Source organism: Phocoena sinus, chromosome 1, assembly GCF_008692025.1.
Source record: "Phocoena sinus isolate mPhoSin1 chromosome 1, mPhoSin1.pri, whole genome shotgun sequence".
NCBI lineage: Eukaryota > Metazoa > Chordata > Mammalia > Artiodactyla > Phocoenidae > Phocoena > Phocoena sinus.
The window spans coordinates 119,621,809-119,636,679 of record NC_045763.1 but is presented as its reverse complement, the minus strand read 5'-3'; the positions used below and the strand labels follow the sequence as shown (position 1 = coordinate 119,636,679).

The following is a 14,871-nucleotide window of genomic DNA, read 5'->3' as shown; positions in this document are numbered from 1 at the left end:
CTTTACATGTGAGGCAATTTAATGTAGGCCATATCAATTTCTGGAAAGGCAGGAGTTAGCCTGGCCTTTCCAGAGCTGTGTGGTCTTTGGCAATGACTTATCCTGGTCACGATCTAAGTCCGCGGGAGGGCCACGCCTGGAGGGCGGTGTCCGGTTCTGCATTCCTGCCACAGCACTCCAAGCGTAAGTTCGACCCTGTGCCCTCCAGCTGGGGTGCCACTTCCCAAAACTCAGATACCCACCCTCAACCCACCCAGCAACACCAGACCACTGCCCACTGGCTCTCCAGCCTACTTGCCTGGACTCCAGCTCCTCCGCGAGAAGTGGGGGCAGGCCCAGGCTGAAGTTAGGGAGCGGCAGGCACATGGAAATGGCAGTGAGGAGAACCAGAGCGATTTGCCCACACACACACCGGACACACAAGCGGAGGCAGGCAGCGCTGTCTCAGCATGCACAAGGCAGGGGACCTGGGCAGTGCACCCAGGGCGCTGGGGACTGGGGGAAGCCACGAGGCCAGATGCTAAAACTAGGGCCTCGGCGGGGTGTGGAGGGTTTTTAGCGCTGTTCCTCTAACTACGGCATACACAATTGCAAAGCACAGGTAACCAACCACTTGTCTCAGAACAAGTGCAAGTGGCACAGGTAGAGGAGAAATCTTTAAATAGCAACACTGAGCTGCGGTGTAACATTTTCCCCATGAGCTAGGCCAGGAACTGGCAAACTGTGAAGGAGCCTGGCCTACTTAACTGTTGCCAGTCAGCCACAGCGCCTGGATCAAGTCTGGAGCTGTGTGGGCCCAGCCCGTGGCCATGCGGGCGCCAGCTACATCCCAGCTTTGGTTCAAGGCTTGGCTATACTCTCGCTCGCACCCTTGAACTTCTGGTCCATCTAAAAGCAGGAAGCTAGTGCAGCCAGGCAAGCCTCATGCTGGGTTAGGGAAAGTGGTCCAAAGGGCTTGGGGTTCACTATTTACACACTGATATCTAATCTAGAAATGCTTTTAAGAGGCAGCTGAGCGAAACCTTTGCCTGGATACCTTTAAGGCCAGGACAGGCCCTTTCTAGGCCAGCTCTGAACCAATTTAGGGAGAGGCTGGGAGAGATCTTGAGGTCTCAGGCCAAATCAGAATGCTGTGAAGGAGATCTAAGCCTAGCCCCATTGATAACAGTAGAACCAGACTGGCCTGTGAGAATAAATGGGGGAGAGGGGCATAAATCATGCAACAAGGGACCCCAAGAGTGCACCTGTTTGCAAGAAACTCTCTTTATCCTTAGCTCTTCTTGGGAGCCACATAGGAGGACTTGGATGCCCCAGAGCAAAGGAAAATACTTTCCCACTGAAGTGCTGAGATCACAGTATTACCCATTGGAATTCTGAGGACTGCTGGTAGTTTAACGAAGAAAGAAACCTTGCAGTTTGATGGCAGTAGAGTCTGACAGAACAAGTAAAAACTGACCTCATACTGGACACTGTGCAGAGAAACCAAGTATGCCAGATTTGATATGTTTTAAATGCATGAAAGATGTCAAGAAGACCTATCTATTAGTCCACCTATTAATCTTATATCGTTTATACCCAAAGATATGGATACTAATAAAAAGCCCTTGGATCAAATGCTACAAAGAGAGTGGGAGAGGAACACGCAGAGAAGCCTGTCGCTGAAGGCTGGTTTAGGACTGAATCGGTCCGGAGGACAGGGGAGCTGAAAGCCAGTTGAGAGGTTACAATAATACGGCTGCTTCATTCCCGGGCAGCAAAGGAAGGGGCAAACTGAAGAGACTGCTTATGAGGAGGGGAGAGAAGGGCAGAGGAATCTGCTCCAGAAGCTCTCTGAAGACCTCAAGGTGCTGTCTGACGTGAAGATGTTAGAAGTCTACGTCCCTACCCCAAGTCATTTCATCCATGTGGGATACGGATGCACTCTGGTGGCCTTTCAATCGTCACTGCCTGAACTGAGACTCAACCAGGACACCACCAACTATAATCAACAGATTCCAAGTGCAGGAGAGGCTGAGGGTGTCCAGCCTGTGGAAGTGGCTGGAACCGAGAGAGGCTCATCAAGTAAACTGCAAGCACCGTGCTCTTCCCCTCTCCTAGCTTCACTGTCTTCAAGGACAGAGGCAATTAAAATAGGGCCAGGGCAGTGACGCCTGCTTGAGACAGATGCTTGATTCTGGGCCAGAGAACCACTCTTAGACTTTCATCCTGACTGTGGGAGACTTACAGGTCTTGTGGCTTCGCTGAGTACGTTAACTGCCACAGCACTCTTCTTGTGCAGACTGTACATGTGCAAACAGTTTCTCTTTAGTATTAAGCAGTGAGTTCACATTCAAATGCCTCTCCGATAATATTCACCATGAATACGCATCAAGCCCGTTCTTAGATAAATAATAATTACTTGGCAACTGATATGCTGAAGGAGAAAAGTATCATGGCTGGAGGATGGATTTATATTTAATGGGAAACTTTGGAAATGACATGAGTTGCTGAACGGCCCCGTGCTGTAGCACGCCGGCTTTCTGCTCTTGTCAGCCATCACACCTGAGAGGAGGGGATTCTCGGGACAGCCACTCCGTTAGTAACTAGAGGAGATGAACTGTGTTATCTGACGAAAGGTGATGATTTTTCCCCCCAATATAAGAAGCCATTAATGACATTCCTCCTCTTTGTTGCTGTTTTGGGAACACCTGCGAATCCTCCTAGAATTAGCACACATCCTTTTGGGTTCATGGTCTGGATTTTTAAAAAGGTTCAAATCCCTTGGAAGCAGTGCCCTACTGATTTTCCTCTCTTGAAACCTGGCTGCAAAAGGCACCCATGAGGCTGGGCCTCAGGCCCAGGTCAGGGTGAGACTGTTACAAAGAAGGTCTTTTCAAGACCCAAGTCATTGCATCGTTCTGGGTAGGCTGCTGGATGCTTCCTCAAGGGGTATGTGTTGGAAAGGACGGCTCCGCCTGGGTGATTCACTCCACCCAAGGGTCACGAGACGAGTAAGGAGAAGAAACGATGAGGATCGATAAGAGCTCCCTAGAGAAGTCTTCGTGTTCTCATTCAAGAACGCAGAAGGCCAGCCTGGTCGACCAGATGTAGAATGTCGATGCATAGAGCTGCCTTTCCCGATCTCTCACCAACTCTCCAAAGCCTGAAGACCCCACCTTCCTCCTCACTGTCTGCATCTACCCACCCAGGTCCTCACCCTGTCTGACTCCTACCACAGAATTCAGCCTGTAAACGGTACAAATGATTGTGTCTTCACTATTCCCCGACTGCCCATAGAGAAGATGAAGCTCGGACTCACAAGTTCCAAGGAAGATGTGGACTCTACCGTGCCCTGCACAGAAAGCAAGCGAAAGGCATCCCTGCTAAAAGCAGCAGGGAAATCAGCTCACCCCTCCTTTCTAAAGCAGCAGCAGCTCAACACGTCTTCAGGGCTCCAACAGCACTTGGCTCCTGAAATCTAAGCCAACTCTTCTCATTATGGCTCAAATACTACGCCTAAGTTCCTGTAAGTTAAATCCCAATATAATGAACTCCAGGCCAGTATGGTATCAAATTCTGCTTGGAGAAATCTTTAAAAAAAAAAAAAATCCTTCCTGGAATGCGTAGATGACTAACAGAGGCATGGAAATCCCTACGGACAAGGTTTCCAGGGTGGTAGCTTCTGCAAGGGTGTTTGGGACAAATTCATACTTTAAACTCTTTTAAGAGTGGTATCACAAAGTCACATCTGTCCTGACTCCAGAGGCGTCCCTTCCAACCCCAAACACCAGCAAATGAAGGTAGGAAAGGAAGGGTGAAATTATGTGCATCTTGTTCCTTAGTAAGTTCAAACCATTATCCAACAACATCCAGCCAAGCCAGCCAAGCCCAACTCAGAGCGGGGGTACACGGGAAGCCAAAACACTTCTTCCCATTTCTACCGCGTCCCCCATCTCTCCCCTCCCTGCCGCCCTCATTCCTCAACAAGCAACGACCCAACAGCGGGAGCCATCCCTCACAGCTCGCTAGGTTGTAAACCTGCCCTGTGCCCCTTGCTAAGGAAGGCGCGTCAAGCCCATGAGAGTGGAGCCTGCGAAGTAGGGAGGAGGCTGAGGAGAACCTGGGCCACAGCCACTTGTGTCTGTTGCTGCTGCTGCTGGAGGAGCTGCTGGAGGAGCTGCATCTGGTGCTGGGTGGACAGCGGTGTGCCCGCGCCCAAGCCCGGGGGCTTCGAGGAAGAAGTGGGAAGAAGCATCCTGGGCGAGGCTGTCAGCATGGGCTCCTGGGGGCGGGCTGAGACCTGGCGGAGAAGAGGAGACACGGCATGACCCTGGGTAGGTGCCACCTTTAGGGGCCTCACTCTGCCTTTAATACATACAGCATGTAGGAGGGTGGGGTGAAATGGCCCGCTTTTAACCAAGAGCTGGAAATGCTACGTCCTTTTTTTTTTTTTGGCTGCATTGGGTCTTCACTGCCGTGCGTGGGCTTTCTCTAGTTGCGGGACTACTCTTCATTGTGCGGGCTTCTCATTGCAGTGGCCTCCCTTCCAGAGCACGGGCTCTAGGCACGTGGGCTTCAGTAGTTGTGGCACACAGACTCAGTAGTTGTGGCTCTCAGGCTCTAGAGCGCAGGCTTACTGTTGTGGCGCACGGGCTTAGCTGCTCCGCGGCATGTGGGATCCTCCCGGACCAGGGCTGGAACCTGCGTCCCCTGCATTGGCAGGCGGATTCCTAACCACTGCGCCACCCGGGAAGCCGCAATGCTACGTCTTCAGTGGAAATGTGGACAGACTCCCACAGAGGAGATGATGATCTGATGGCCTGGGCTGGGACCACAGAATCAGAAAACCCTATCTGGACACCTGATGCCATGTGATGGGAGACCAGGCAGCTGAGATCATCCTATCACTTGCCCATAGCTTCCAACTATACCATGTTGTTGAGTCACTTGAGGTTCTGGACTTAGAGGGATCTGTCTCTATGAAAGACAGCTACCTACCACCCCACTACGGGGCGGCTTCTACCTTTACTTTGTTGTGTTCTTAGGGCTCCCTCTTCCAGGCTCTGCAGGGTTCTCCTGGGCTGGCCACAAGTGAGGGAGGCGCTCCAGCCCAGCACGGCCTCCTCTCACAGTGAGAGCCACCAGGGAAGCAAGTCGGGACACAGATAGTGGTCTGGAGAGATCCTCTCTCTGAAAGGGGAAAGCAGTTTCTATTCCCTTCCCTCCTGTCTCCCTCCTGGTAGTTGGACACTTTCATTAAGACGGTTTCTGTGAGCCAGAGGATTCAAGCACAGGGTTGAATTTGATTTCTGGCAGCTCTGCTGCTGGTCCTTTTTCAGATGTGCAAGAGGAAGCACCCAGTGACAGAGGGCTTTTGCCACTTGCAGAGTACAAACTGGGCACCAAAGAAGACATCAGGCAGACAATCTGGAACAATATTGCCCTTCAAACTAGATAGGTTTCTCCTTCTGATGAACTAGCCTAATGACTTCCACTTCAGAAAAGGCATTGCAATGGTGAGGAAAGAGAGGCACTCCTGATACAGGGAACTGGCAGGGAATCTACAGGAAGGGGAATTTGTCAGTATTTTCCTCCTGTTGGCAGGGGTGAGGGGGGTGCAGGGGGGGGGGTTGTTTTGTCTTCGGGTTGGAGGTTCTTAGTTTCTTAACCTGGATCCTATCAGGGACTCCTTGAGGGCATCCATCATCTCACCCCTACGATACGAGGTTGAAATTGATGATGCCTGAGGTGGTCTGCCAGTTTCTAACCTCCAAGGGACCAATCTCCAGCCTCCCCAGGAGCATCAAAGGCACACAACCGCTAGCGGCAGGCAGAGGCAGCCCTAACTCACTCTGCTCCTTCAGCTAAGCCCCCGGGGATCACGTCACATGGTGCAAGGATTAGCCATGCACAGGTATTGTGCAGCGACAAGGTGCCATTAAAGGTGGGGCTTCCACTGAGAAGAAGGGGACCCAGGGCTGATGGGACCCTGGAGGGTGGCACGCATCAGGAATGAGCTCTGTGGCATCCTGGCACGCAGCAGTGTCTAGCATCAACACGCGGGGAGTGAATCTCTAGAAGTTAGGCCCCTCTGAAAGGAAGTAAAACATGCTCTGGAACCACCACGGTGCTGGGGAGCGCCTCACTCTAAAGGTGACCCGGCAGGCGCTAAGAGGTGACTGACAGTGGCTGAGGCTGTGACACAAACTGCTCTGGGAGGTGATATGCGTGCAGACCACCTGGGTGGGCCACCTCTGGCTTACCTTGGAGTCTGTATGGGAGCCTCCTTCCTTCTCTACCGCGTCGAGGTCAGTCACACCTCGGCTGAACTCCAGGGCATCATTCCCTGGGAGCGGGGCCTCAACTGCATCGATGTCCGTCTCCTCTGCGGTGGCCGTGGAGGCCCTCTCGGCTCCGGTGAGCTGGCGGCCTACAGGGACAACAGAGAGGGTAGGGAAGGGGTACAGTCACACTAAGAACAATGTCCTACTTTCCCAACACTTTAGTTTTCAGCTGTGTCACGCCTAGGGACGCCACTGGCTTTGTAACGTTTTCACATATCTTTTCACTCAAGTCTGTTAAATTTCCAATCCAATAAGATGTTCTCATTTTAATATCCTTTTAAAGTCCAGAAACAAAGACACCATTTCCTCAAGTCTGCACATGACTGCTTTGCCATGCTCCTAACGGGCTGTCAGATAAGGGGTAAATCACCTCACCCCCTGGGCCCCAGTTCCTTCAACTATACAGTGGAGGCTGAGTTAGGTGGGTGGGAGGGTTGCAGGCCTGAAAAATAAGGGCAAGGAGATCCGAGGCCCCATCCCACACGGTACATCAGTCTCCCATCCTCAGAGCCTGCCTCTGACCATCCCCCAGGAGCAGAAGCTAGGGAAGGGCCCTGGAGAAGGCGGCAGTGGCAGAGGAGAGACAGGTGGCTGGTTTTCATGCCTTGTCTTGTCTATTTCCCACTTGCCCCTTCCTACCGAAGACAGTGACCATGTCTTTGATCACACGCTCAGCACGTGTATGAAATTCCTACTGTTTCTTATTTTTCTTCATTCCCTGTTCCTCTCTCTTTCCTGGGCTCTATAAAAACACCTGGCAATTCTCAGGCATTTCCCAGGAAACATTTTCTTTTTCTCTACATTTGGGATTAGGTTCATCACTACTGTCTTCAAATAAAACTTCTTAAAAAGGCTTCAGAGACCAAGCACCAATCATAAAACTACACAGGCTAATGTAAGTAGCAAGTATGAAGAGTTGATTCCCTAACCCTAAGGCCAACCCAGGGAGCCAGGCTTTGGTCATTTGAGGGCCTGCCTTGTAGAACAAATAGTCCTAACAAGTCTTCTCATGCAAACCCATACGAGTCATCGGGGGAAGCAAGGTGGTATTTAGAAAGCCAACAGTGTGCTTGGTTTTCCTCCTGGATGCTCTGGGAGCTGGGAGACGGACTGCTAAGGGTTGCAATGGCATGTAACAGAAAGGAGGGCCCTGGACCATGGCCTGGCAGGGCAGCTCTTCTGCTCCTTTGTAAAGCAGCCGGAAGGAACATAGGGAGTGGGCTGCTTCCTACCATCTCCTGCACCCAGAAGTGACCTTCCTGACGATGAAGAGGTTGATCCTGTGAGAGGGAGGCCGATGGATAACTCGTGACTATTTCTTAGTAGGTGGATGGTATTGGGAACTGAGCCTCTGATTCTCCTTGCCCGCAGAGGAGTGAGCAGGGTGAACTGGGCCCGCCTTTGAGGAGAGATCTCCATCAGTCATCAGGAGGGACTGGCTCCTACAGCACCGGGCATCCATCTGTCAGTGCACTTAATTAGCACATGATAGCAACTGTGCCCTTCTGGTCTTGAGACCAAGGGTGTATTTCATTCATGGCTCCCGAGGACCTGGCACAGAGAAGGTGTTCAGTAGACACTAACAAAGGCAACAGTGTCACGACAGGGTAGCAGAACAGGGAAGTGGGCTATAAGAGGAGGCTGCCCCTCACCCCTGGAGATCCTAATGACGAGAACTAAGCAGCCCTCCAGAGGGTCTGGAGATGCCCAGGCCAGGAGCCCAGAAGGGACTGGAAAATCTCTTAGGTTCTAGCTCTGCTTCTGGGGGAGTCATTAAAAAACAAACTTCTCAGCCATTTTCTTTGTACTAGTGGAGTTCCCAAACCAAGCCTGACGTACACGAAGTCACCAACTATGGGACTGCTTTTTGAGAGACTTCCTGCCACTCAGTGGGCTCTTCGATGATCACATTTGGAGTCTTATAGATTTAGTACAGCTAATGGGTAGAGAGTACAAGCACACCTATTTTATTGCACTTTACAGATATTCATTTTACAAACTGAAGGTTTGTGGCAAACCTGCATTGAGCAAGTCTACTGGCACCATTTTTCCAACAGCATTTGCTTACTTTGTGTCTGTGTCACATTTTGGTAATTCTCAGAATATTTCAAACTTTCTCATTATTTGTTATTAGGTGCTATCCATTATTTGCTATGATGATCTCTGATCAGTGATCTTTGCTTATAATTATTTGGGGGCACCATAAACTGTACTCATATAAGACAGTAAACTTAATGTGCTCTGACTGCTTCACTTGCCAGCCACTCCCACCCCCCCCCCGCCACCCTGCCCATCTCTCTTCCTTTCCTTGGGCCTCCCTATTCTCTAAGACACAACGATAAGGAAATTAGGCCAATTAATAACCTTACACTGGCCTCAAGTGTTCAAGTGAAAGGAAGAGTCACATGTCTCTCATCTTAAATCAAAAGCTAGATATGATTAAGCTTAGTGAGGAAGGCGTGTTGAAAGCCAAAATAGGTCAAAAGCAAGGCCTCCTCTCTGCAACAGTTAGCCAAGTTGTGAATGCCTAACCCAGAGCAAGGCCCTAACTCTCTTAAATTCTATGAAGGCTAAGAGAAGGTAGGAAGCTACAGAAGAAGAGTTTGCAGCTAGCAGAGGTTGGTTCATGAGGTTTAAGGAAAGAAGCCATAACCATAAGGAAAAAGTGCAAGGTGAAGCTGCAGGTGCTGATGTAGAAGCTGTAGCAAGTTACCCAGAAGATCTAGCTAAGATCATTAATGAAGGTGGTCTACACTAAACAAACAGATTTTCCATGTAGAGGAAACGGCCTTATATTGGGAAGATGCTGTCATTCAGGACTTTCATAGCTAGAGAGGAGAAGTCAATGACTGGCTTCAAAGCTTCGAAGGACAGGCTGATGATGCTCTTTAGGAGCTAATACAGCCAGTGACTTCAACTTGAAGTTGAAGCCAATGTTTATTTACCACTCTGAAAATCCTAGGGCCCTTAAGAATTATGCTAAAACTACTCTGCCTGTGCCCTACACATGGAACAACAAAGCCTGGATGACAGCACATCTGTCGACAACATGGTTTACTGAATATTTGAAGACCACTGTTGAGACCTACTGCTCAGAGAAAAAGATTCTTTTCAAATTATTACTGCTCATTGACAATGCACCTGGTCACCCAAGAGCTCTGATGGAGAGGTACAATGAGATTAATGTTGTTTTCACGCCTGCTAGCACAGCATCCATTCTGCAGCCCATGGATCAAGGAGTAATTTCAACTTTCAAGTCTTATTATTTAGGAAATACATTTCATAAGGCTATAGCTGCCATAAATAGCAATTCTCCTGATGGATCTGGGCAAAATAACTTGAAGATCTTCTGGAAAAGATGCACCATTCTAGACACCATTAAGAACATCCATGATCCATGGTAAGAGGCCAAAATGTCAACATGAACAGGATTTTGGAAGAAGTTGATCCCAACCTTCATGGATGACTCTGAGGGGTTCAAGACTTCAGTGGAGGAAATAACTGCAGATGTGGTGCAAACAGCAAGAGAACTAGCATTAGAAGGGGAGCCTGAAGATGTGACTGAATTGCTGCAATGTCATGATAAACTTGAACAGATGAGGAACTGCTTCGTATGGATAAGCAAAGAAAGTGGTTTCTTGAGATGGAATCTACTTCTGGCAAAGATGTGTAAAGACTGTTGATAATGCCAATAAAGGATCTAGAATATAACATAAACTTAGTTGATAAAGCAGTGGCGGGGTTTGAGAGGATTGACTCCAATATTGAAAGAAGTTTTACTGTGGGTAAAATGCTATAAAAGAGCATTGCCTGCTACAGAGAAATTGTTTGTGAAAGGGAGCGTCAACCAATGTGGCCAACTTCACTGATGCCTTATTTAAGAAAACTGTCCCAGCCCCGCCCCCGCACCTTAGCACCCACCACCCTAATCAGGCAGCACCCATCAACACTGAGGCAAGACCCTCCACCAGCAAAAGATTACGGTTTGCTCAGATGATAGTATTGTTAGCAATGAAGTATTTTAAAAGTATGTACAGTTTTTTACATATAATACTATTGTACACTTAATAGACTACAGTATAGTGTAAAGATAACTTTTATGTGCGTTGGGAAACCAAAAACTTTGTGCTACTCGCTTTATTGCAATATTCATTTTATTGCTGTGGTCCGAAACTGAACTCGCGATATCTCCTAGGTATGCCTGTATAGTAACAGATCTGTTAGAAACCGGGGGTGGGGGGTAAGCTGGGGTAGAGAGAAAGAACAAGCTAGATGGAGGGATATTATTATTGTGTGTGCGCCTGTCAGTGTATCAGATAACACAATATCTCGAAAAGGGACCCACAATAAACGGTCTTCTCAGGTCCTATCAGACAAGGACAAATCTGGTATTTGCAATGTTTCCTGATATCGACAAGCCCAAGGGACAAGAAATGATATGAAAATCTTCTGGTAAAACCAGGAAACTTACAGGATTGGGCACTATGGATTTCAAATTGTAATAGGGACAGGTAAGACTGGACTTGGTGTAGGGGGTGGTGCTTTTTAAACTGTTTATTTAAACTATACTCGGATACACTGAATAGTCTCTAGACATGCTGATTTCATTCATCTACTCAGTAAGTATTTGTTAAGAACCCTGTATACAAAAGAAGTCCACTGGGCATAAGATGAATAAGCAAAATCTGTGCTTTCAATGCTTTCCCCAGCCTGATGGAAGAAACCAGACATACACCACAGATGTATCACCTACGAGGGAGCTATCCAGGGTGCAAGGCAACAGAAGAGGAACATGTAAGTCAGGCGGGTGAGAGAGAAGCCTGTGCAGAGGGGGAAACACCTCCCGAGGAAGGAAGTACCAGCTAAGGGCAGGTGAAGTAAGCAGGCAGAGGGGAGGGGAAGGGGAGGCCATGGAAGGCACTCTAGGCAGAGGGCAAGGCAGGGGCAAAGACACACAGGTACAGAAGTCCACAGCATGGTTGGAGACACTGCAAATGACTCTGCGGGAGGGACCTGACCAGGAAGAGTCAGGAGCTGATCTTGAAGGGAGGCAAGCAGGTTAAGTAATACCAAAAGATTTTCATTTTTTCAAATTTCACCTAGGGATGATGTGGAGGATAGATCTATAAGGGACAAGATAGAAAGCAATACTCTAGGGGAGAAAGATGAGGGCTTAAGCTAAAGAGGTGGCATAAGACAGAACAGAGGGGACAAATCTGAAATACCTTCAGGGGTGCAGAAATCACAGGACTTGGTAACCAACTGTCTGTGGGTGGGGAAGGGGGAGGGAAAGAGGGAGAGAGGAGGAGATGGGGAGGGAGAGAGAGAGGAATACATGTAGAATGAGTTTTAAAACTCTGATTTAGGTGACTGAGTAGAGACTGGCATCCTTTAGGGAAAATTTTGGAGAAGGAGGATTGCGGATAAGAGAATGAAATTGTGAGAGTCTGTAGCAGCTAACTGGAGATATCCACTATCCATAAGTGGAGAGTTCAAGAAAAAGGTCTGGGCTCGAGTTAAAACCATGGGCGGTCAAAAAAGAGCAAAGGGACCAATCCCAGGAGAAAATCCCCACACCTGAGGGGTAGGTAGAAAGGAGAACCTACAAAGGATGCTGGAAAGCAGCTAGTGGAGAAAAAAGGAAAGAGTGCGGGGTGGCGGTGGGGGGCCCCAGAAGCTGGGGAAGGGGAGTGCTTCATTCCCAGTGGTGCACACTGCAGACAAAGGCTGGTTCAATTTGCCGACTAGGTGGCCCTTCAGTGACCTGGACTGGTCGTTTCAGGAAGGACTGGCAGGCAGCAGACACCAGATCACGGGAGGTTGAAGGGCTAATGGCGAGGGTGGGGTAAAACGCAGACGATGAGTATAAATGTGTCTCGCAAGAAGCTTGACTATGGAGAGGAAAGAGATAGGCTGGGGGAGATGCAAGGACAAGGAAGGTTTGATTTTTGTTTTTTTATGATGGAAAAGACTTGACCTTATCTATTTGCAGTGGGGGGGAAAGTCAGCACGGTAGAAGATTCAGGTGATGATTTAGGAGAGAGCTGATGGCTCAGGGTTTGGGAAGAGGCGAGATGAGGGGAAAAGCAGAGGCAGTGAATAGGCTAATCTCAGACAGGAGAAGAACATCGTCCACCAAGACGGAAACTGGGGATAAGGGAAAGGCAGAAGGACTGCTGAATGGCAAAGTAGCCTGGGGCCAAGTCTGGGGACCACAGATGTGTAATGGACCAGCGTCACAGGGCAAAATGGACAGGTACTGTTGGATGAATGCAGAACTTTTTACATGTCAATTATACCTCAAAATAAAATGGTTGAAAAAAAAAAAGGATTATCAGCTCAGTCCAAAAGTACTTGAAATGGCCACTTTTGGCCTCAAAATTGCAAGAGCAATAGCTTAAACTCAAATAGTGCTGACTGTGTTCCAGGCACTAGTTTAAGGGATTTACATGTCTTAACTCACTTATCCTTAGAACCACCCTGAGAGTTAAGCACTATTAGTATCCCCATTTGACAGATAAAGAAACTGAGGCACATAGCCGGTAAGGCTGGAGCTGGGGCTCAAAGCCTGCCAGTCTGGCTCCAGGCTTGGTGCTTTTAACCATTGCACCACCTCGTCTCCCAACAGGCTCACTGCTTCCACCTGTAGTCTCAGCCACCCTGCTTTATCTTCTTCATTGCATTGACATCCCCTAAAATGGTCCTGTTTGTCATCTGTTTGATCCCCTACCCCAACTTTCAGTGTGAGCTCCTCACCAGCGGAAACCTTGTCTTGTTCACAGTATCCCCAGAATATGCGCAAACTTGATAAACATCTGCTGAAGGAAGGAAGGAAACTGAAACTAAGGAGAACCAAAGGACCAGGCAGTGGTGGCCTGATGAGATGGAAGAGCAGGTGTGGTGGGAGCGTGGAAGTGACACAAGGTCAGTGGTGTGCTTGCTTGAATAAGCCAGATGCCCAGGTCCAGCAGATGTAACAGGTACACAGTAAATACTCCTGAATCCACTGCTCACTGTCTAGATGGCAAGAGTTTTATTTCTAAGAAGCTCTAATCTCCAAAGGGCTCCAAGCCCTTCCCCCGTTGGATTGTCTGCTGCCGTGGGAAGAGGGACGCCTCCAGGGGAACGGGATCTCTCCCAGGAAACCCTCTCCAGGAGTCAAAGAAACTGCACAGGGCAAAGCAAGGCAAGAGGAACAGGGGCAGTGGCCCCACCTGGCTCTGAGCCCCGGGTACTGGCCAAGGGCAGCTGCTGCCAAAAGATACAAAAGATAAATCTCCCCCAGGGTAGGGAACAGTGGGAAGAATGAGGGAGGAAAAAAAGGCAGGCAGAGAAAGGAAAAGAGAGGCAGCACACACACAATGAAAGTGAGGACCTTCATTAAAAGCACTCCCGAAACCCAGAAGGGAAAGGGCTGACAAGACATCAAAGAAGATAGCAAAGCCTCCGCACTTTCCAATTCCTCCAGAGTAAACAAGTTTCCTCTGTATAACAAACGGCCTGCCTGGGGCAGCTCCACTGGAAAGATAAACACTGCATTAAATGAAAGCTCCCTAACATGGAAGAAAGATTCTTGTTAAAAGGAAAAGAAAACCTGCCAACCGACAGTTCCACTGTGGAGCTTCAAGGTGCCCTATTACAGAGAAAAGTCCTAATGGAGTCAATAAATTCTTCTGGGTGAAGAATTTATGGAAAAAAGGAACGTGTTCCTATCAGTTTATAGACAGTATGTAAGCAAGTGGGGCTGTAAAGGGGAAGTGACTACAGGGCTTGATAAGAAAACATTTCCCATCTCAGATCTGTAGAATTCCAAGCACTGATACTCAAAGTAGGTTTCACTTCACAGCAGTGGCACTACACCACATTCAGAGGGCACCTGATTAATCATTTAACGTGGATCTGTCATAAAATCATGGGACTTCAGAGATCTTCTTGTCCATAGATGGGGTCACGTAGTTGAGACTCTGAACTGGAGAACTGGCTCATAGCTAATGTGTATTTAGAGTGTATTACAGGCTAGGCACGATGCTGATTTACATGCATTATCTCCCAACACCTAGCAGATAAGAATGATCCAGAGAGGAACTATAAAGTTTGCTGAGGATCACCCGGCTGAGAAGTGGTAGAGTTAGGATTCAAGCCAGCTGTTCAGGTGCCAGAACCCAGACTCTCAGCTGCTTCTCTAGTCTGCTGGTCCAACACTCTCTCCATCATGCCACACTTGCCTTTTCATTTCTATGATGGTTACTTTTGTGTGCCAATTTGGCTGGGCCATGGTGCCCAGGTATTTGACCAGACATTATTCTAGATATATCGCGCTGAAGGTATTTTTCGCACGAGAGTAAACATTTAAATCAGTAGACTCTGAGTAAAGCATGTTACCCTCCATGATGTAGGTGGGCTTCAACCAATCAGTTGAAAGGTCTTAACAGAACAAAGACTGACCTCCCTGTAAGAAGAGGGAATTGTGCCAGCAGACCACCTTTTAGATTTGAACTGCAACTCTTTGCTGGACTTCCAGCCTGGAGCCTACCCTGCAGATTTTGGA

At 48.6% G+C, this 14,871-nt stretch overlaps 1 protein-coding gene across 8 annotated transcripts in view; it reads right to left on the bottom strand.

Annotated features, from left to right (window-relative positions):
• Nucleotides 1-14,871, bottom strand: part of LOC116758533 (carboxyl-terminal PDZ ligand of neuronal nitric oxide synthase protein) — a 307,707-nt gene that overhangs the window by 23,340 nt on the left and 269,496 nt on the right. For 7 of the 8 annotated variants that reach the window (XR_004351186.1, XM_032641463.1, XM_032641472.1 and 4 more), the window contains 2 exons: nt 6,243-6,409; nt 4,100-4,279 (listed from right to left, as the gene is read on the bottom strand). Coding sequence is in view for 6 of the 8 variants with exons in the window: in XM_032641463.1 (XP_032497354.1) it covers nt 4,100-4,279; nt 6,243-6,409 (347 nt within the window). In the remaining 2 variants the exon portion in view is untranslated. Of the gene's footprint in view, nt 1-298; nt 4,039-4,099; nt 4,280-6,242; nt 6,410-14,871 lie in introns of those variants that run through there. The other variant, XM_032641480.1, reaches the window with a different exon arrangement.